Source organism: Leptosomus discolor, chromosome 11 (genome assembly GCF_034619465.1).
Source record: "Leptosomus discolor isolate bLepDis1 chromosome 11, bLepDis1.hap2, whole genome shotgun sequence".
NCBI classification, from domain to species: domain Eukaryota; kingdom Metazoa; phylum Chordata; class Aves; order Leptosomiformes; family Leptosomidae; genus Leptosomus; species Leptosomus discolor.
The window spans coordinates 11,196,580-11,219,592 of record NC_141401.1 but is presented as its reverse complement, the minus strand read 5'-3'; the positions used below and the strand labels follow the sequence as shown (position 1 = coordinate 11,219,592).

General features: G+C 41.4%; 2 protein-coding genes across 2 annotated transcripts; both read right to left on the bottom strand.

The window, feature by feature from the left end:
* Window positions 1–252: 252 nt before the first annotated feature.
* On the bottom strand, window positions 253–4,470 carry C11H15orf40 (chromosome 11 C15orf40 homolog). Its single transcript, XM_086471659.1, has 5 exons — window positions 4,396–4,470; window positions 4,194–4,320; window positions 2,965–3,092; window positions 879–1,008; window positions 253–687 (listed from the first exon to the last, which is right to left on the bottom strand). The coding sequence occupies exons 1-4, from the start codon at window positions 4,468–4,470 to the stop codon at window positions 916–918; spliced, it is 423 nt and encodes a 140-aa protein (XP_086327785.1). The 3' UTR covers window positions 253–687; window positions 879–915.
* A 394-nt stretch (window positions 4,471–4,864) lies between these two features.
* BTBD1 (BTB domain containing 1) lies at window positions 4,865–21,893 on the bottom strand. The gene is made up of 8 exons (XM_086471504.1): window positions 21,499–21,893; window positions 14,565–14,721; window positions 13,895–14,000; window positions 12,225–12,422; window positions 11,771–11,963; window positions 11,133–11,220; window positions 6,813–6,959; window positions 4,865–5,940 (listed from the first exon to the last, which is right to left on the bottom strand). The coding sequence occupies exons 1-8, from the start codon at window positions 21,891–21,893 to the stop codon at window positions 5,782–5,784; spliced, it is 1,443 nt and encodes a 480-aa protein (XP_086327630.1). The 3' UTR covers window positions 4,865–5,781.
* Between the last annotated feature and the right edge of the window lie 1,120 nt (window positions 21,894–23,013).

Genomic DNA, 23,013 nt, shown 5'->3' with positions numbered 1-23,013 from the left:
AGCTGTCCATCTAGTTTCAGACTCCTTGTTCTGTTCTACAAATGACTCTGCTCAGTTCTCTATGCTTGGAATGCTACTCATTTGTAAACCAAGGAAAGACTGCAAAAAATCCCTGTTTAAAAATAACATTCTAATAAGTGACTTCTAGAAAACAATTTAAAAAAAAAAAAAACCCAAAGCAAAGTTTGATAACACTTCTTGCCGTGTTTATTACGTATGTTGACATACATTTGGCAAAGATACATGATTGTATCTCTACTTTTCAAGAAACTAATTATAGACCATTACAAAGTGACACAGTGTATGCAATTACTAGGTTCTGGGTCAGGTTTTCATACTGCAAAAGTCTGGTTTTGTTTCAGTCGTCCAGATGATTCTGCTTTTAGCTTGCCTGTGTGATCAACAACAGTATGTTGGCTTCAAATACGTTTATTTCAGATGTACATATGTGCACGTAGGGCAAAGCTGCTCCCAGTACCTGCCTCTAGATATTGAAGAGAACATTCTTCTAGGGTCTTTACCATCCACACAGACTCATCCTTCCATACCAGTTTTCATGTTGAAGGCTGTCACTCCAAGTCTTTCACTTTGTTAACCAGGAAACAAGTTTTCTAAACCATTTGTTTAGGGACCAGGGAAGAGGACAAATCTTACCAACAGGAAATGCTCCAGAGGGGGAAAAAAAGTCTGCAGTGACAGAAGCAGATACAGAGCCTCAGTAAATACAAGTTTCTCTAACCAAACATACACAAAAACTTCAACCATACAGCAGCTATATTAACAAGGGGGGGAGAGGGGCAAGAATTATCTTTCCCAAGTCACTACTCACATTCTCAACAGGACTAGATTTACATTAAAAAGCATATCAGTCCATTTACCAAGATGTATTGTCCCATTTGCTGCTCTTGTTTTAGGTCAACTGGAAGCTTCTTTTTTCAGTTTTTCTAAAATCTCATCCGGTGTCATTGATACCAAAATCTTCACCACTTTTTCACGTGATTTACCACCCTGGTTTAGACACACACAAAAAACGTCTTTCAGAGAATCACCACCAAATACACATTCCAAGAAAAAAATAAATTGGGTACTTTAAAAATAATTCTTAAAGTGTGAGTATGCAGAATTAACAGCAGTAAGAGATAGCTCATCAATTTCCTTTCTAGTTATTTGAAAGGTGGAAAACAACGCCTTATCTACTCTCCTTTTAAAAGTGGATACAGCTCCCAGAGCATGCCCTGAATTGATGCTCTTTTTACAGGCTAGAACAAAAAGCAACAGTGATAAGTTCCCATAATTCACCTGTATCATGTATAAGCAAGACTCCAATAATTTGCACTTTTGTTTTTAAAAAAAGTGCGTGTCTATATATGTATATTTGATAACTGTGTACTTTCAGATCTTTCTTCAGAGTCTCTCACAGAGAATTAGTTACTCTTAAGCTGAGTCCTCAGGTTGATAACATCAACTAAATGAAATCACATCATATATAACCTACAAGACATTCAGATTCGTGCAGTAGTTATTAGAAATATTATTGATGTTTTTGTATTACTGAAAAAAGGCTGTTTTACATAGGAACTGGCAAACCTGCAACCTCATTTCATACTGCCTGAAGACACAGCTTTGCTAGTATTCAGTAAATCGTAAGAAACAAGTTGCTTGTTAACCTGCAGCCTGGAAAAAAGTTTGAAAAGCCCAGAAGGGACATCCTGAAGGAGGAAAAAGTCCTTAACTCTACTATACAGAAATATAGTATGAAATTTAAAATTAAAAATAGATTTTTGAAGCAGTCTAGCCAGTTGAGGACAAAAACCAAAGGCCTTGCACAGAAATCTGGTAACCTCAGTAACCAATTTCCCTAATTTGGATTGATTTTGTTAATGTTAGTACTTATCATAAAGCAAGTAGCACATAAGAAAGCAACCGGTACCACTTGCTATTTACGCCTAGCAGATCAGGATGGAAAAATCTAAGCCACAGGTAAAATACAGACTTTACCGCAACGCTCCACTGAGAACAAATAGTGGCTTGTGAAAAAACCACCACTAACATGTAATTATTTGGACATTGTAGCTCAGAAGGTCAAACAACACTGTTCCCTTTTATGTTCAACTCTGCTTAGCGCTTGTGAGAATAATCTAGTTAAACCTGAACATCCCTTTAAGGTAGGAAAACAGTGTTATCTGTAAAACGCTGATAAACAAATGAAGCAGTTTGCCCATGATTCAGGAAAAGCAAGACTCACATCTTTTTCTCCCTTTTGGTAACAGTGTCAATTCATTGATCACGTTGCCATTTAACAGACTTCTATGACTACTACATTAAACCAACAGACAAAAATAAAAAGCACAATTTTTCATTGTGCTCTTGTGTTCATAAACTATACATGAACATGGGTGGAAAGACTGACTGTAAGTAAATGAATTAATAAAACAAATTATTTATTCAGTGCAATTAATAAAACAAGTTTCCGCTTGCCAAAGTCAAGACATGTAAATTTTAATACAAAGAAACTCTTGAACCCAGCTATAATCCAAGCGCTTATATATGCTCTTATATATGCTTATGTGTGACAGTTAGTCAGAAAATTTTCACTCAAATATAGAAGTGACTTCAAAAAAATGAAAAGTTATTAATAAAATGCATATTTGCAAAGCACAAAGTTTTTGAACTGTGTTTCACATGAAAACAAGAGAATCTTCAAAGAATACAGAAAATACAAACCACACAAACCTGGAAAATATATCATGGCACGAACTATTCTGATTAAAGATCTCAAGATCAGTTATGGTTCTTTCTATACAAGGTTCTTCTCAATAAATCACTCCATTAACTCAAACAAACATCTTTAAAGTGTCTTTTGGACTAAACTTGGAGAGCAGCTCCCCGTACTCAGTAAGTTTCAAAATCTTGAATTTAAATCGCAGTAGAATAAAACTGAAAGAAAAAACAAAAAGGAAGTACCTTCTCTAAAATAACTTCACTCTTCTTCACTTCTAGCACCTTAGAGAGGTAGCGACACAGCTCTGCATTTGCCTCCCCTTCTGATGGAGGTGCAGCAATAGCTACACCTACTGCCTCAGCTGTCACATCTATAACAAATATTTTAAGGATTTTTTTCTCAAAACATTCAAAACATCTAATTATTGTCTCTTAAAAAAGGAATGTTTATGCTTTCAAAGGCATTTTAATTTAAAACCAAATAAACTTTTAGATTAGCAGGTAACAACATTTTCCCACTTCACACATTCCCTTCAGTTAAAACTGTTAGCCAGTATAATCTTCTGATACAAAGAACAGCAAAGCCTTCACACCTGTATCATGAGTGCAGCCATGAATCACCAGTTTTCACACAACCGGGGCACTGTTCCCAGCCCCTCTCTATGTTGCCCATTCAGATGCAGGTGTAGTCCAGCCCGGCATCACGCAGCAGAACACAGATCACGTTACCCCACCAAAACCCCCATGATAAATAAGTCTGCCCAGGCAGCCACTTTCTTTGTGCTGCCAGTTGCGCCTGGATACTCTGCTGCCGCCCACCGCGTCAGTCTCACCCGCACCTCCGTACAAAAGGCAGTTCTAACTTGTACTTCAGCAAGTCCAGATTTGTAGAGGGAGAGCACGTTGTATTAGCTCAGGCTTTTCTAGTTCAACTACCACCGCACAACCCCTGGGGATACAATCAGCACGTGTCACGCCGCAGGGCTGATGACGGGTGTTCGGGTTACCCCTCTCACACACATTTGTCCCGCAACACTTACACGGGGCTCACTGCACCACCCAGCGTCACCCCGCGGGAACGCGCCAGAGCTGCTCCCGGCTTCTTGCAGGAAAAGTGTGAAATTACTACTTCACTTTTCTGATAATTTTTTATCATTTTTTGGGGCAGCTTACGGGGCAGAGACAAGCTGCTGAGCACCCCGAAAGACCAGCCGGAGCAGCCCGCTTTCCCGCTGCGCTCCCAGCCACCGGCGCTGTGCCCGCAGCGGGGGAGGTCGCCCGCGCCGCTCCTCACGGGACGCGACCGGCGCATCTTCACCCCGCCGGCCAGCGCGCCCCGCGCCTCCCGCCCGCCCGCCCCCCTCAGCCCGGCACGGCGGTGGCCCGCCCTCCCGAGACCGCCCCTCCCGGCCGGCAGCGCCGCGTCCCGGGCGCGGGAAGGCAGGGCAGACCCGCCGCGCCGGCGGCCCCACCTGTGACGGCGCTGCACCGGGAGCCGGGCTTGGCGCGAACCGCCACCCTCACGCAGCCGTCGCCCGCCACCACCACCGGTCCCGCGGCGACGCCCGGTTCCGCGGGCCCCTTCCCGGCTCCTTTTCCCTGAAACAGATGAACGGAGACGGTTACCGCGGGCACCGCGCGCCCCCACCTCCCGCGGGGCCCCCCCGCCCGCACCTTCCGGGGCATGACCCCTCCGCCGCCCCGCGCCGCCGCCGTCCGCAGCCGACGGAAGCCGGCGAGGGCCAGCATAGCGGCGCGTCCCTCCCGGCAACACCACTAGCCCCGCCCCGAGGCGCCAGGCCCCGCCCCCAGCCGCGCCTGCGCGCTCCGCGTGGCACCGACCCCCAAGGCACGCTGCGGCCGGGGGCCTCCCGCCCCCGCCGGCCTCTCCCGGCACGGCCCGGCTGGACGCGTCCGTGCTCCAGCCACGCTTTCCCCGTCTGGGCCGAGTGAGACCCCCCCCCCGCCGGGGGGCCGAGGAGAGCCGACCCACGGTGGACAGGGGAGGGGGCTGAAGCACAGGGCTTGCTTTAAAGACGCCCTTTTGAGACCCAAGACCTGCAGGCCCTGCCTAGCAGCAGGCACGAAAGAGAAAGCAGGGAAGAGAAAAGAGGAGGTTTTTTGGTTTTTTTTTTTCTCCTCCTGGGCTCTCACATTATTCCTTTAGTAACATTTGGGGGAAGGTACAGCGTTTTGTACATGAATACATTCCACTACTACACAGTCCATATTGCAAGACACTGAATTCTATATACATACATCAGTTGCATCAAATCAGTGTATGCAGTCTGTAAAACTAGTTGCACACAAGTAATGCTTAGTTCATACTAATGTTTTAGTATTAGAATGTCCAGTGACAAAATAACATCGTTACAAGTCTTGTATTCTCATTTCCACATTGTACATTTTCTTATAGGCACACGTGTATATACAGTGGCTATTTCTATAACCAGCTCTACGTTCCAAAACAGCCCTTCTGAATTAAGAGAGATGCTGGAAAGATCTGTTTGTTGCTGAATTTGACTTCGCATTTCTTCGGTGCAGCTGGGGGCTGCTGCGCTAAGTCCATTAATTCTCCGTGGCTCATCCGAACAGTCAAGGCGGTAGCAATATGAAGCCAGCTTTGCGGATGTAGTTCAAAAGAACAGAGTAGTAATTCATGTCCAAGGTCATCTTGGAAAGAAGGGTAAGCTGGGACGACAGCATTGGCTTTGTCTTTTTAGGACAGATTGGGGAAAAGTTCCTAACAAGTAAGGATGTTCCTGTTCAAAAATGAATTCTACTACATGAGAAATGAAGGGGTGAAAATACAAAGCAATTAATCACAAGAGAGTATTAAAACAATCTTTTTCAATATACAGAGTACTTATTCCACTTGACGGTTTGTTAAGAGGAAAAGCTAAATTACATTCTGCCAGTAATGATGCAGAGAAAATAGCTTTTCTGGTACCTCTCAAACAAGTTAGTTTTGCTTTCACACATTCATGTAATTTCACAGAATTTAACTCCCACCAATAGTGAGCTGAAGTCCACTGATACATCTGAGATCATCATGTGAAATTACGTATAAAATATTATTTCTGGTATCTGTCCATCTTCTATTGATGTACCATTGTTGTTACCTGGTGAACTATAAAAAACAAAGCATGTTTTGCTAGCAGTGGGAGATTCGTGGATCACTTTCTTCAAACCTTTTGTTCCATAGTGGGAATCAGGACCCTGAAAAAGGTCAGAAGAGATTAGCAACTGAATGGAAGTGGCTAGCGAGACCCATAAAATGTTGCCGTTCAAACCCTACTGACTTCAATTATTTTAAAAGTATAAGATTTCTGTACCCACATCATATAGGTTATATATGAAAATCACAAGAGAAGCAAGTGTCCTATGTCTAAATAAGAAAACGAGTTTCTCTGACAGCAGACTTAAAGCACTTGATTTTATCTGACTAGTAATGAATAAACATTTTCTAGTATTTCTCCTTGTCTATAGTCTCACGCAGTTCCCTGCCCTCAGCTGCTTTTAGTGTGCAACATTTTTCTCCAACCCACTCAACTTTGATTTCTGTACAGGGAATTATATTTAAAAGAAGATTAAAAGATTTTTTGAGAAAACATCGAATAAATATATTTGTCCATAACATTATGGGAAGACTTTCCTAGAACAAATAATTTTTTCCTGTATTTCAGCAGGATAAAAAAAGAGCTTTCAGTTTTCTTGACTCTAGCCAGTGGTTAGAATATCCTTAACAAAAGAAACCAAATTTAGATTTTGATAGAGAGCTGCCAGATTAAATATTCTGGATAGTGCTTCTGCCCACACAGAACCAGTGACCTCCATTAGGACTCATTCTGACTCTAACATCAAGCCAGAAAGTGGGAAGGCACAAAGGAGCCAGTCATGAATTCTGTGCTGTGGCACAGGAGAGAGGTGGCAGTCTTGCAAGTTACTGTGGAGTTTAACTACATCCTTCTTTAGCACTAAACTTAAAATAAATTCAAGATCTAGCACACACTTCCCCATCAGAAGACAGATTAAAAAAGCAACTCTTGCATCAAAGTAACATTTTCTTCCGTACTGTGAAGCATTCTTACTTTCAACGTCGCACAAGCTGTGTAGCAAACAGTTGGCAAAATCTCTATAGGCTCTTTGAACATAACTCTGAAGGTACTGGCTGTTCCATCACAGCTAAATCCAGTATCGTTTTGTCCTAGCGTTTGATTCTTCTCATAATCAATTATCTGGACAAAAAAATGAAAATTGTATTTTTAGGTTTACAAGCTTGAGAAAGATTATTCTTGTATGCATCTTGGAAGATTACAAGCAAACACTTGCCTACTCCACCCAATTTAATTGCCAGGATAGTGCAATCTCAGAACTGGAAAGTACGTGTCATTTCCCGATACCATTAGGGCTGACCCAGCAGCGTGCTGAGCGATGGCTTGCAGGTTTTACACAGGCTGTCCAATGTGGGGGCTAGATTCAACACTGCTCCAGCCAAGCTACATGCTTGGGAGATGAAGAACAGCTCTTAGACCTTCAGCTTCTGACCTTCCTACACTACATATAATCCTGTACTTAGATTTGCTGATCTTCGTACACCTACACAGCCCACACGCACCCGAGGGAACCGTATTTGCTGGCTGTGGCTAATTTAGAAAAGAAGTTTTTACAGATCATGTGAATAGTCAATGAACACATTCTTAAAAGAAAATAAGAACTTGTGCTGCTATGTTTTACACAATTTATTTCTATTCTAGAGTCAGTATAAAAATTACACTCAGACTACATATTATTTCTTTTGCCTTCTATTTTATTGGTGAACAGGAATCACTAGCTAAAATGTTGTAATAGCAAGTACCTCGCTTCTTTTGGATAGCAATCCTGATCCTTGCTGCCAAACACCTCTTGCAGAAGTTGAATATCAAAGCTTTAGAGTAACATGAAAACTTCTCATAATTACTGCACTAACAAGAATCCTATAGTTTTTAATATTTTATTATTACATTTCTATAAAAAGTTTAATATTGCACAAATGAAATGAAGCCCTATTCTAGGCAAAATGTGCTCTAATTTTTTCCCCAGCCACAATCAATAGAAATATTAATAATTATAATGCTGAAGTCCTAAGCCCCTTTCAAATAAAAGGTGTGTTTGCAGTATACGCTATCACTATTTTAAGACAAGTATTAAAAGTTTAACTCTGAAGCTCTGGTAGTACTGATGCAGGTCCAAGAAGAAAGGTAGAGACATGGGACTTAAGTACCTGTCTGAAAAGATTGTGACAAGAAAGTTTCAGTGTCATCAGGAATTTGGGATACTTTCAGAATAAGGAGAACCTGTCTAAGATGGATGGCCTTCACCTGAACCATGAAGGTACATTAGCCTTTCAGTTTGGATCAGGAGCATGTTTTTCAAGTGAATCTCTTCATCATTCCCACTTAATATGCTTTGGTTTGTCTTGCAGAACTAAATTCTCTCTCAGATAAAATAAATCCAGCAAACATGCTGAGGAAGCACACCAAGTGCTCTCATCTGCTAACAGGAATTTAACCAAGACGCTCAAAGAAGAGTTAATGCAAAATAAAAATCCACAAATATGCATAGTACAGCTGCTAGGTCCTCAGTATCAACTGTTCTAAAGATCCAGTCTAGTGCACGATGCTACTCATTTACATAGAGGTATCATTTGAGAAAACCAAACTGATGGCACTTCGAATCGAGGAATTTGCAAGTGAGCTTTTAAACTAGGGAAAGTGGAAAACCCAACAAATTCCTTCAAAACCTCATTCCAGATACATTCTGTTTGGAACATCATAAGAGGAAAGGCACAACATGTTTTTCTTAAGAGACAGAAACAAAATTCCTGTCCCTAAGGACAGGATGGTCAGAGAATAGTAATCATCAAATAGGAAACAGAAGACAAATAAACTTTGTTTAAATAGGATGCTCAGAAATGAACTGAAACAGCAGCTCCAGCACATGCTAGAAGCCTACAAAATAAGATAAAGACAATGGAATTTCTGTCCCTAAATGAAGTCACAGATTCTTTCTTTCCCACACACTTAATGAATCAATGTGATGTGACAGTACCAGGTTACACAATACATAGCACAGAGTAAAACTGTGCCCGTCACGGAATGCTAATACCTTGTTATAATACTTAGAATCAAATCAAAACTAATCTCAATAAGGAAGAGAATCCAAATGGACTGATAGTCCACACTTAAAAAGGAAAAAATATAGGGCCAGATCAATATTACTACAACGCCAGCCCGACCACAACATGCTAAGAGAGACTGAACAGGCTGCAAGAGCAAGAAACACAATTTTAATGGTGTCTTCAATTACCTGCTCAGACTGGGCAAGTGTCAAATCAGGACATGAAGCAGGGGTGACATTTTTAGATGCTATCACTGACCATTTCATGAGCTTGCTAACCAATTGCTCAGTAGGAAGAAACGCAACCCTTGATTTGGTACCGAGTGATGAGCAGGATCAGATTCAAAATTTCATGATGGAAACGCTATGTAATAGCGACCACAATACACTTAAATTCAACACTCCCCTGTGAACAACAAAAGCAAACCCTCCACAGCTGTGCTAAATTTCAAAAAGAGAAAAAAATGAGGAAGCTTGTTCAAAAGAAGCCAAAAGGAGCAATTAAGAAATTCAAATCCTTATAAGTATGCAGACCACTGAAGGACATGACACGCCCAAGTACAGTATCTGTACATATCACCTACTATGAAAGGCTTGAGAAAAGGGGAAAAAAAAGCTGGCGAGGCTGATCAGCAAAAGGCTATTACTGGAAACAAACAAAAAAGGGAATCCTATAGAAACATGAAGTGGTATCTAGATTAAAATAGAAAAGTTCAAACCGACAGATTAAAACGTAAAAACACAATTAAGCAGGCCAAAAGAAGGTTTAGGAGGAGCTATCTGAAAGCATCAAAACGAATGTTAAATCATTCTTTCAACACGACAGTAGCAAAAAGCCCTATAGACACTCTGGTGGGCTAAACAGTATGAAGATATAAAACGAGTAGCAGCAGGATAAAGTCTTCACACAGGAACCTGGAGAACAGCAATACAAATAAATCATTTACCAGCAGAAGAAACCAGAGAGATTCCCATGCTGAGACAACGTTTTCAGCAAACCGAAAACTGAAGTAACTTTACAGAAGAAATGATGGTAACAGTAACATACAACCTTCTGCCTAAGACTGAATCAGCAGCAAGTAAGATGTCAGTCTTTCCAAAAAGCTCTGGGCAAGGACAAGCCTGTAAGCCCCAATATGTAATAAATACCCAATCAGGTCAGACAAATGTCCAATATGCTCCGACAGTGGGAAGAGAAGATGTTGCTGAGGGTTAGTACACAAGTCTGGGCTCTGCTGTCTGTTCCCCCAGCATCCACAACTGTTCTACTAAGGGTGCTACAGTCCACATCTCCCCCTTTCTTTCTTCTGGAATGGTCTATTGGATCTGCTATTCATGTATGAACATGTTCATACATACCAAATTCAAAACAGGTTATCTGCTTCTTGTGGCAGTATGTTTAATATCCTCTCCTTTGAAAAAATACTCTCACCTGGTTTTTGATCCGCTAGTTCTAATATTCTGGGGTTTGACGAGTAACAAACAGTTCTGCATTTACCTTATCTATTGCCCTCATGATTTGAGAAGCATCGCTCACGCCTCCCCATAGCCTTCTCCCCTACAAACTGAAGAGTCCTAGCCTTTTTGGTCTCCCTTCACAAAGCAGCAGCTCTATCCCCTTAACCATTTTAATTACCCTTTTCTGTACCTTCTAATTCTACTGTGTGACACTGGGAACTGCATACAATATTCAAGATGTGGGCATACCTGGCTTTCATACAACAACACAATGTCACCTTTTATCTTGTTTTCAGTATCTTCCTGATGACACAGTGGGCTTTTTTAGCAGTCATTACATGTGTTACTGATTTCAGAGAGCTGTTGATGACAAATCCAAGATCTCTTTCCTGAATTACTAGAAACTTTATTAAAGGACAGACTTTGTGCACGACTCAACAGATTACAAAGCAATGAAATTCCTCTGCAGAAAGCTTACAGGAGTTCAAGGTTAGACTGGACAAGTATCCTGAAGAAACATTCACCAGGAGCTACTAAACAGAGAAACCAAATCAGTATCGGGAAAACGCCTATACTGAAAATGATTGAAGGACAGGAAGATACAGCAAAAAGGGAGAAGAGTTTCATATTGTTCTTTCTTTTCCCTAGTCATCCTCTTATGATCACTACTGGGGACAAAACACAGGTTAGATTCCCAGCCTATCAATTGCTCCTACCCAAATACACACCAAACCTTTTGCAAGTACTACCAGTGTAGTTTCTGCATAAACCTATTTAAGCAGAATATACCGTACCTGTATATTAACTTGATAGTCTGTGGGTCCATGAATAGATCCATATAATCCAAATCCCACTATGGAAATTCTTCTATTAACTGTGAACCTAGCAAGACACAAGCCAAGAAAGGAATCTAAACAACTGTGATGGGTGTGTTACCTTATTCCCAGTCAAGCAGGAAAAAAAGAGTCCCACTGAAGAGTAGGGGAATCAACTTAAAATTACTTTTTTTTCCCCCAATAACACTTTCTATTTAGATTTCAACGGTAAGAAAACTGGTTTGTAAGGTATCAGCTTTATAGCTTAAAGCTTTGATAATCCCAAGATATTCAGTATCACTAACCAAAAATAACCAGATTCTTTTGAGTATCTCCAAAGTAAAAACAGATCAAGACCCAGTATTTTAAGAAGGAATATGCAGCTAACACCCAGTCACCCTAGAATGCACCCAATCCACCTGACCTTTGCTCTTTGCCAGTTTGAACTTTATGTGTGTGACTGCCTAAGTTATTTTTAAAAAAGGGAAAGATCAAACATGCCCAAACAGAACCAGCATGTTCGTTACTGTATCTTATGCTAAAAAGTCAAAGTTGAGCAATATGTTCCCTTTCTTCCCACACTTCTTCTCTCCTCCAAGCAGTTTCAAAAGCCATACCTGATCCGATCACTTGTTCCACTGTAGCCCCAGCGACTCTCTACTTGCTGGAACCTGTTAATGCTGCATTCTTTTCCTCTAAGGCAACATCTTGGTCGGTCAATATAATCCACTTTAGGTTTAGGATTGACAGTAAAATGCAGAAAGAGATTTACTACTTCCCGATCTGATAAGATTCCAGACTGAGCAGGGCCTGTGAAGAGAGAAAATTTCCAAGATGATTCAAAGAATTATTCTAACTGTTGCATTTAAATCACATATATTCACAAACTGAAGACGACAATAGCATTTTCCAACAGCCAGAGCATACTCTACAGAATGTTTTGCTTTTATTTGTGCATCACAACTTATTAGTGTGATATTAATAACAGAATAGTGTCAAGCATCTAAATACTCACAGGTGAACACTGCAAAGATATGGGCTAACAGTAAGACAAAGAACTCTGAAACTCACCTGCTGCAAACTCTTCAATAGTCATTAATGGAAAACGGATTAAGGAAAGAGCTCTTCCAAGGACTTTTTGTTTGTTTCCAAATGTCACAGGCAGTTGCTGTCTTTGACATTCTGCTTCTGCCCAGCGAACAACAGCTCCAAAGAGTCTACTTTCTCGAATACTAAGGGTATCTCTTTCTAGAACTGCACATAATGTGTCTAAAGAAAACAGGAAGTTAACAGATTTAGATCAGTTTTCATCCAAACCAGTAACACTGCCACACACTAAGTAAGCTTAAAATGTTACATAAACACTGAGAACATCCATAACAAGACATCAAAGATAAGGCAAATTATCTTATGTATAAGGAAATCTTCCAATGGTGTGTAGACTCCAAACTAAAAAAATTGGTTTTCCTGCTATGAAGACAGCATATGAACTTCCTTCTTGATTCCTAGAAGTGTGACTGCATACAACCTATGTAGTGACAACCAATATCCTAAAGAATTCCCATGGTTAGGGCAAAATCAAAACTGGAAGAGACCAAGCAGTGAATGCACACTACTGAAAAACCAAGTTATTCATGATGATGGTCACATTCTCATCTGGGTAGCCACCTGCCAATCTGGATCAACTATAGACACAAGCAGCAGTGCTGCACACAACACCAGTTTAAAGACACATGAAAGTGATCTTAAACATTGACGTATGTGCCACCCGCAAGGCTTGAAGGTGGAACACAGGATGTCAGCTGAGGTACTCTCAGGTGTTTTACAAAAGCAAGTTTTCCTGTATTTCTTACTTGCTCTGGCATTTTATGAATAACAGGTATGCAAAAATCATCATAGAACACAAGCCTGAAAACAGAAGTGTTTTCATATTCTGAATTTTGTGTCTTCTTCAGGAACTTTTATTATATGCCCTGAATTTAAGCAAGGCATGTTTGCGGCCATAGATAATATCACACTGGAAAGTCAGAACAGATTGAGATTCACCAAGTAGAGATGAACACTCACAGTTCGGGTACAAATCCCACTGAACACAAGTTAACAATGACTTTACAGTTTCTTTAAGCAGCTAGAATACCTTTCTTCAGTCTGAGTTTTTCACACAGTCTAGCTGAATTGAAGTAAAATCTTAGACACATACAGTAGCAATGAAAGTAAGTAAGCAAATTTACAACTGCTAGCTTTTCATAAAAAATGAATCAGAAAACAGCAGTTTGGATTTTTTTTTTTAAACATATTTCATAAATTGTACCTGATCTGCGCAGCGCTGAATAGAGAAGTACCACGCGGCAACAAAAGAGTATGATTCCTGTGACACGTGAAAAGCAGGTGTGGATCCCTCAGGGATGAGGCAGCACACTCAGCAAGTGAAGGCTTTGGCTTTGACGAAAGCGCAGTGTTACCGCAGTGGGAAACCCAGGACACCGACACTAATGAAATGGGGACCCAACGCAGTGGAACCCTGCTTGGGAGTGAAGTTCAAACGAAAGCACTGCAGGGGTGGATAATCAAACTTGCACTGATTGCTACTTGGGTTATTGTGGCAAGGGGATAAGATGTGCTTGGGAGTCTACATACTCCGATGGGGGAGGCGAACTATCCTGGGTTACTGTAACAAAGTCTTCCTGTGCCCTACCGTTCCCTTCAGACGTTTAATGCTTAGGACACATGACGTAACTTACCTATATCGATATCAGTAAAGCCTTCCGCACTTATTGCGTCCATAGTACTTTTGTCTATTGTGTCAAGACAAAGACTAGCAAGCTGAGGTTCATCAAACAAACGAGCCTAACAAGGTAAAGAAATACATCTTAAGCATAAAGCTGACAAACCACTAATCTAAAAAAGCAAGTATTTTTATTCTAGTATAGATTAAAATTAAAATAGGCTGATTTGTCTAAGTACTCTCTGTGTTTATACCTTAAAGAGCACTTAAATTCTCGAAGGAGTACATAATTAAGGAGAATTCACTAAATGCAAATTTTTCTTTGTGCTTATGTTTATAGTTTTGGCAATATAACTAAAAAAGTACACACCAAATCCACTACAGTGAACTGAAGCAGTCTTAACAAAAGAATTAAGAGATTCATACAAATATACTGTAAACTGGCTCCACTCAAAATGTCCCAGTCCACTGCATATTAAGAAAAAAAAAAAAAGGAAAATAAGGAAAAAAGCGCCTTTCCTCCATATTAAGAAACTGAGTATGTAAAAACGCTAACAGAGCAACAAGACATTTTCATACACAAATTAGACTATGTGATAGCAGAGTCACTGTGAAGTAGTATTTAGTCATTTCCCTCCAAACACTGATTTTCCTAGTCAATCAAAACTAAGCTTAAATTGACATACTTGAGTAAGCAGCATAAAGGCATTATCTGCTCTGAGGTGCTTCGTTAGAAAATCCACACAATGTGCTTCCAGGGCTGGGACTGCATACTTTTTAGCAGTGTATAAAGTAGTCATGACCGTTTCTGGACCAATTTGAACTTCATCTGAATAAAGAAACCTAGAAATCAATACACAAATACAGATCATAAAAACCTATTTTGAGGGGGGCAGTCAAACACAAAATAACAGTCTCTTTGCATTTAGAAAACTGGTCAAAGATTTGCACTCTGAACATGCAACAGTCGACCATGTAGCATTTTTACAAATTAATGCACCAATTAAAGGGTTGAAGAAAGAATATTACGTTAACCTAACGGCATACATTTGTTTTAAGTATGTATTACTCCCTAAGACTGATCTGGCTGTACTAGTTATACATAGCTACCGAACTGTAAACAACAGCTGAGCTGCAGAATTACTTAACATACAAATGCATGCTCTTCTGATTCACCAGGAAGAGCTGTACTTCTAAACACCCATACCCAACCCTCTATGGCTGTATTACTGAACTGCACTTACTGACAGGGCACACTAGTTTCCCCGCCATGTGGAGAATAGTGCCAAGGGCTCACACTGTGATAACATGGCAAAGTTACCATTCTGTAGTGTAGAGAAGAGGAAAAGGAGTAATATTCTAACAGATGACCTTGACTCTTCTATTCCTGCCACAGCAAAACACTCTGGCTTGTCTCCACTGTTTGAGGCTAGATGATTGGTTGAACTTTTAGCATAAGCTGTGAAACAAAAGATAGAAGCCTCCACCAAAACCAGGAAAAAAAACCCATATCCTGAGCAGCTGTTATTCGAGACCAGACAAGGTAAGATTTATTTTAAGGTTCTGTATGGAAAAGATGACCTCCTAAAAATAAAAAAAAAACCCTTTTCTTACAGGTGACATTGAAGATAATCTTTGCAATGTGTCATCAGTTTTTCAGATAATAATCAAGAATAGCCTGTGATTTACAAAAATACATTTGTCCCCAACATGCAGGTGATTAAACGTAATAAACCAGAGTACACTGGCTGGCAAATGCAGCAACTCCACAATGAAGACCAAGCCTTTCCTTTGTATTTCTTAATATTTTTTGTTCAGACCCTCCTGGAAATGAATGGCAAAGCAAGAGGCTGAGAAGGAAGGTGTGTTTAGAAGGGGTTTTAAATGTAACAATAAGCAGTTTGTATTTATTAGAAGAAACTTGTGAAAGTAATGGACTGAAACTTGTTTGCAACATGGGGAGATCTAAGTAATGGAAACCTAGAATTAAAGTTTCAACTAGAGTTCTTCACTGTTTATATTTCTTGCATTCCAAGAAAACTCTAATTCCCGGTAACTGCCAACAGACAACTAAATGTGGTGCTCAACGTTAAATTCGCTGCCGCTTACCAACTGGTACATATTTACCATTACAATACTCCAATTTGTTCAAATGGTCAGCTTTCACATCACTTAGGAAACGTGAATGATGCTCTAGATTAATTCTTTAAACTGGATTTACATCAAACAGACTTTAGAAAAAATGGGTTTAATTAAATGCTATTTTTTTTATTTTTTAATTTTTTTTTAGTAAAAGTTTCATACAGTTAATAGGATTGATTTATGAAAGCTATAAACCATTATCTGTTGATGAAAATGATGGGCTGACTTGCCAGTCACAACCACTGACAAATTTACTTTTAAGAAACTAAGATCTCATAGGTAAGTTTTGTATACCAAATTGACAAGTAGCTCATTAAAGCAGTAAAATAGTGTGTTTAGACTTTGGTTTTAAGATTTTTTAAAATCTGTTTAAAATGCCCTAACATTCCTTATATGACTTTATAGCAGCTTGGATTCCAAATCACCTAAGAGTTGAACATTACCAGACTGTAAAAAAAAAAAGCAGCATTACCATGCAAACTACATTATAAATTTTACTTAATCTTAAAAATTAAAATAAAATAAAAATTTCAACAAATGAAAGTTGGTATTGGAACATGATTTTGATTCAATTCCTTAAGTGTTTCCAATCTGAAGCCAATGAACTGACACACACCAGAGGAGCTTATTGGGCTTGTGGTTCACTTTCTACACACCTTCTAAAGAATCAGGGTGCAGTTCCAAACTGCTCTTTTCTGACCCCTGCTTTCCCAGGAATTTTGCAGTCTTTTTCCTCGTATGATTAAAACACAATTACATGGCCAAATGACAGGAATTCCAATGTGGCAACAGTGCATATATAGGCAGGTTTTTCACTCACGCGAGATCTGTGAGCTACAGGATGCCTTTTCATCCCAGGAAGGACACACTTGAGGCTCTACGCTCCCATCCCTCCCCTGCCACATGGCCGGATGTACGTTAAGAGACACTCCCCAACTGCAAGCGTGTCAATGTCAAACTAACAGGACTTAAGTGATTAAAGTTCTGACAACTAAAATTTGCACACCATCTCAAGCAATAACTAAACATCAGCGCGTTATCAACACTATTTTCAGCACAAATCCAAAACATAGCCTCATACAAGCTACTATGAAGAATTTAACTCTATCCCACCCAAACCCAGTACATCCTCCATCTCTTATTGCGTACTATTTATGTCATGCTCAGGTCCCACACTATCACAACACATCCTCACTAATCACCCCTTCCCACGCAAAATGTCTGTAAAACGTACATAAGTACCCATAAAATGTTCATTGGGTTCATTTGGTCTATGACTCTGTGCTCCATCTGTTACGGTATTCACTCAGGACAGGAGAGGTGGTGTGTTGCATGAGTTACTGGGCGCTATTGACCTCACTATCTGTTTCTAGAATCAATCACCACAGGACATAACAACTCATACTTTCGGAACATGTGACATAGTTATATACTTTGAAACTGATAAAACTCATGACAAGAGGAGTCCAAATACACTAAGAAAGTCACATTGTGAGGTTTTTCTGTTTAGCATTTCAAGTTTTCGACAATGCCAACACTTTTCCAGGATTTTAAGAGCTAGTCTTTTGCAAATACTAAGAAGTGTGCCTTTGCAAAGTTAAAAGGCAGCTGTGAAAACTATGAAAAATGGTAATAAAGTACATTGCCCTAGGACGTTGTATAATCCTATTTTCCTTAAGTATACGGATGGATGATCATGATGCATTCACCTACTCATAAAAGAGGAACTCTGGGTGTGTCTTCTCTCTAAAGGTCCCTCTGCTCATGTGCCAAGAGCTGTCTCTGTGTTAACTCTCCCATTGGTGGCACGCCTGAACTAGCACACCTTTATGTTTATACCATTGTTCCTCCTCCACTCAACTCAGTGGGGCTCAAGATCACTTATCCTTCCCCCTTGCCTTCTTCCCTCCTCTCCTCCCCTTCCAGAGACTTACAAAAACAACCTGCCCTTTAGGTATTGACTGATTTTATTGTCACCCTGGACAGTGGGTGTGTGTACGTGCACAGTAGAACACTTCTAGCAATGAGAATAAACATTTTTTCCAAGTGACCACTCGTTCACTTCACATAAGCCTCTTGTACATTTCATGCCACTTCACTCTCAGGTTAGCACTTCCTTCTCCCATAGTCTTTGCATCTTCCCAAGAGAGGAAATATTTTCACCATTATAAAAGCACACAGGAATCTTTTTCCAGTCATGATTACCCCTCTATTCACTGCTTGCCAAAGTCCTCTGCGAAGACATTTGGAAGATGGACTGCTAAATTTGTGCCATGTCATCACTTTCCTTTACACTATGATCAAAGGACAATTTAAATTACTGTAAAACGTGCACTAAATTTAAAAGCTTCTTATTAAAAACAATAAAACGAAACCCTAAAGCAGAATCCTACCGCTTTTTAATTTTTTTTTTTTTTAATTTTCTTGATCACTGCTATTCAATTTGTAGAGTCAGGAACATACCAAAACCAAGAGCTGTTTAACTGGGAAGCAGGTTCAAACTTTCTGATTTTGATATTATTTCAGCTCTTAAGGATTTATCTGCCAAACTACTGAAGCAGTCAGTTGCTTTAGAAACACCCCTCTATCTCATAGTTAAAAACTCTTCAGGCAAGAGGAGTAGTGGATGATAAGCCAAAACACACACCACAGTCATTTCTAAGCCTTTGAGCTTGGTCAATTGTTTTCTAAGAAAGTTCTCTCCCCTTCCCCAGCCAATTTTAAAAGGCTCCACTTTTCCCATCTTTGCAGTAAAGATTTTAGCCCACAGCAAGGAGGACTACCCAAATTTTTCTAGGGGAAAAACGAAACTCTAAAATGTATTAGTGGAATTACAGTGGTATTATTAATTAAAGTTTCGGTTCATTATTTTCAAATGCTTTAACTCTACAAATGTATTATTTCAGAATCCCCTGTCAAAATAAGGTAGCAACTGCAGCTGATTTGAAATGGTGTACAAATTCATCCAAGAGAAAAATAAAAAAAAAAGATGTCACATTAACTTGGTGACTATGAGATGTTTAAATTGTTCAATTTCTAACTACACCATAAACATAATTCTTAAACTACCATCTATTTTGTGACAAAACACTAACACTAATAAAAGTTTACATTATAGGACAGAGAAATTACACTCTGTCTCACTGGACAGATACAGATGGAATGAATTTTTTAAGAGAATTGGAAAAATTTTCATTAAAATATCTTTGCTTTTGGCTTTCATTTACAAGCAGCATTTGTCAGTAGATCGTTATGAAACATCAACTACAGATACGACCTAACAAACCACACGAATAAATAAAATGGAAACAAGCTGTGGAACATGAAATAATTATCCCTAAAAGTTTTTGCATCACTTAAACGTTTCCTTTACCACCTTGGTGTTCATTTGCTATGTGTATTCAAAGATCCCAACTTAATTTCTAGCCAATATACCTCAAACTGGTCTTTGCAAAGATTAAAGAAAAGTCCTACAAAAGGCAACTATCATTATCTGACTATTTTAATAATGATAGATAAGAGAGGCCAACAGTGCAAGGTATAATTCTTGCCTCTTCTGGCCAACACCAGGGAAAAAAAAACAGGTTGTCTTATATAGTTGGTATACTTTAAAAACAACGTATACAAGCATGGAAGTAGTCCAGTACTGGTCTGTATTAAATAAGTTCTCCTTAGATACGTTTTTTAACAAGGTGTTGCAACATATATTTATTCCAATATAAGCTCAAAATATACATATAATATGGAAGAATGTCCTAAAAAGCTGCCATGTATTTAACACCAAAGACGACATCAAACCTGAGATGTTTCAACAGTTCAGACTGGTGATATTTAGATTAAGTACAATGAGTTTACTTATGTGAGTTCCTCGGCCATTACATACCAGCAGCTCTACCAACACAAGATGTTTTTTGTCTGCTTCTAACAACATCTCTTCATTCCTTTCTACAGTTTTCAAATACCATCCTTCTTATCTTTACTTCTAACTCTCCTGTTTCCGTGTTTGTCTTTTTAGCCAGAAAAACTTCTCTCATTATATTCACTGTCCAGTGTTTTTCCCCACACATATGAACACATGTATGTGCACAGTCATTTACTTTTAACCTTTGAAACCATTTTGCTTGAAAGACATTTCCCACTATCTCCCACTACACAAACTCTTCACCTTGCCACTCCCTTTTTGCTAAGAATCCCCAAAATAAATACAGTTCATTGGCTAACAGCAACAAAGAGACATTGCTGCTGCATGGTGGTTTGTTGTTTTGCTTTTTTTTTTTCTCCAAATCAGTTGCTGCAACTCCTGTGTCCATGACTCTGCTTCTCACTGTTCTTATCTGTGAGGCCTCAAAATGAGCTAAGACTTTGGAGCTTTTCCCATTACAGAAAGCTTCTAGACACTACATACTTATTTCCAGGCAATAATATTACTTGTTTCCCAAATGCTCATTACAGAAATCTGTTTCATATATTTTATAGAGATTTTGTCTAGCAGAGGAGTTTCTTGGAGAAAAACCTTAAGGTTAAGCAGTTTAGTCATATTACCACACCACAGACTGATGCACAAAGAAACTATCAGTAATTGTTTCTATGAACACCATAAGTTTTATTTACCACCACACTAAGTAAAAAGCAATGGCAGATAAACTTATCAGTTTTGTGATCATGAGAAGTGGCAGATCCTATTCGGCCCAAATTAGAAATCACTAACCCATTTTACATACTTTTTGCCATCACTGCACACATGGCCTCACTTGGGTGGTTTGTGTGTAAAAATCAGTTACTGCCTTCTGCTGCATGCTCACACTCCACCCAAAAGTATCCGAAATAAGTGTGATTACAATGGATTTTATTTTGGTAAAAAGATGAAACAATTTATTACCACCGCTGAAAAAGAAAACTGAACGGTAAGATGGCAAATGAAGTTAAAAGCTTAGTACAACTGCCTCTGTCCCTTCTTGGCCATTATTAAAAGTTGGGTGGCTAGTTGCAACACTCACCAATTCCCATCATCTTCCCTAAAGAAAACCAACAACGGAACCAAAAAGCCAAACCAGACACCCACCACTATCACAGCACTGAACGGACAATGAGCTGTCCTAAAACCAGGGCACTTCTCCTGGGAAAAGGATGCAGGGGAAAGAGCAAGAAGGAACCAAGAAGTGTTCGCGGGGCGGCTTGACCTTGCCTGCCAGCCCACAAGGTGCTTACGCGTCTTCTCCGCATCTCCCTCCACGCCACGCACACGGCGGCCCGGGGAAAAGTAGGGCTCTGGGGAGAGGCGGCGGGAGGGGCTGCCGAGCGAGGAAACGACACCGCGGCCGAGCGGAGCCCACGGCCCTGCCCGGCGATAGGAGAGCCCAGACACCCACACATCCCACCCCCCTACCCCCCCCCCCCCCCGTCCCGCTGCGCGGTGCCCCCGGCCTAGGAGCCCCCACCGCGCCCGGGGCCGCCCGCCTCCGCCCCGCCAGGCCTGACCTCAGAAGCGCCAGGAAGGCGGCGGGCTCCACGTCGGGCAGCTCGATCTCGGCCGAGGTGGTGGCCATGCCGCCGTTAAACATCGCGTCGAAGACGGCGCTGCCGGCCGCCAGGACGAAGCGGTGGGCGGGGATGCGCTGCTGGCCGGGCCCGGGGGGCGCCCCCCCGCCCCCGCCGCGGGGGCTGCCCTTGCCCACCACGAAGTGCACGTCGCTGAGGAGCTCGTTGGAGAAGAGGAAGGCGAAGCGCTCCCGCAGCGAGCCCTTGGTGGCCTGCCAGTTGTACAGCGGCTCCCGCTGCAGCACCGCGCCGGCCTCCGCGCCGCTTGCCGTGGCCGTGGCGGTGGCGGCGGGCGTCTCCGCGGGCGCACCCGAGCCGCCGCCGGCGGCCGCCATCGCCCCCCCCCGAGGGGCCGGGCCGGGCCGGGCCGCGCTCCGTCCGCCGGCGGCACGCGAATCCGCGCCGCGCGCCCCGACGTCAGCCGCTCGCCGCCGCTGCGCCGCGCATGCGCCGCTGCCTCGCGCAGGCTCGCGGGCGGACGACGCACCCCTTGCTGCCCGCCTGGCCTTGGCCCGCGGTGCGGCGGCTGAGGGGGGCCGGGAGGGGGGGCCGGGAGCGGAGCCCTGGGGGCAGCGCGGGCTTCCCGGCCTCGGCCGGGCCCTCCAGGCCTGCTTGGATCGGTGTCGCGCCTTAGTTTTATAAAGGCGTTTGGTACCCGCGTGTGCCGTGGGAACGCGCTTCCAGAGCCGCGAGGAGGGAGAAACCAGACGTGCAAAGGCCGAGCACTGCCACAGCCACGGAAATACATATCGTTACGGGAGGGAACTAATAAATCTCGCAGCTATTCTGTTTAGGCACGTGAAATGCAAATTCATTTTTATAATTAGGTATTATGGTAAGGAAAAACACAAGGATCAAGGACCTATCACCGATTTTAACTCTTTCTGAAATAACGTGGAAGCATTAATGACTGCGGGTGCACGTAACCTTACAGTTCTTACACGAGAGAAAGCTCGGCATTTCGTGTTTCAGAGTGGTGAGGAGACAAACCAAAGCAAAACTAGCAAGAGTGAATGTAGCAGAGAGGCGGTGTGCGGTTTGTGCCTAATGCAATCGCCATCGAATTTAATGTCCTTGGACCAGGGAATGTAGAGTGGTGAATTAATTTGGCAATTTTTGATGAGGAAAATAGGATCAGTTTGAGCGTACTATTGGTGGCTTTTGGGAAAGAAAAGGCAAAGAAAAAAAAAAGGAATGTTTGCGTTTTCACAGTCCTGTCACACCAAACACTCCGTTGAAAAATAAAGTGGGTCATTTTGCCATCTACTGGAGCTTCGCTGTAAATACATCAGCAATTTAAATCAGGGAGCTGAAAGCGATTTATCATAGCTCCTGACTTGTCAGCATTTATGGAAGCGTGTGGCTAAAAGAGGAATAGAATATGTCACCACTCTGCGTTTAGGTTTATAATTAGGACAAAACTGAGACCAAGCAAACGTGGTCCGTTTCACAGAA

What these genes read in the sequence shown, in the direction of transcription:
- C11H15orf40 (XM_086471659.1), bottom strand. Translation starts at nt 4,470, where the DNA reads ATGCTGGCCCTCGCCGGCTTCCGTCGGCTGCGGACGGCGGCGGCGCGG. An exon ending in GAGGGGTCATGCCCCGGAAG is followed by an intron (nt 4,321 to 4,395) that starts GTGCGGGCGGGG and finishes CATCTGTTTCAG; the next exon opens with GGAAAAGGAGCCGGGAAGGG. An exon ending in CCGGTGCAGCGCCGTCACAG is followed by an intron (nt 3,093 to 4,193) that starts GTGGGGCCGCCG and finishes TATTTGTTATAG; the next exon opens with ATGTGACAGCTGAGGCAGTA.
- BTBD1 (XM_086471504.1), bottom strand. Translation starts at nt 21,893, where the DNA reads ATGGCGGCCGCCGGCGGCGGCTCGGGTGCGCCCGCGGAGACGCCCGCC. An exon ending in ACTATCAAGTTAATATACAG is followed by an intron (nt 6,960 to 11,132) that starts GTACGGTATATT and finishes TTTTTTGTCCAG; the next exon opens with ATAATTGATTATGAGAAGAA. An exon ending in CAGCTTGTGCGACGTTGAAA is followed by an intron (nt 5,941 to 6,812) that starts GTAAGAATGCTT and finishes GACCTTTTTCAG; the next exon opens with GGTCCTGATTCCCACTATGG.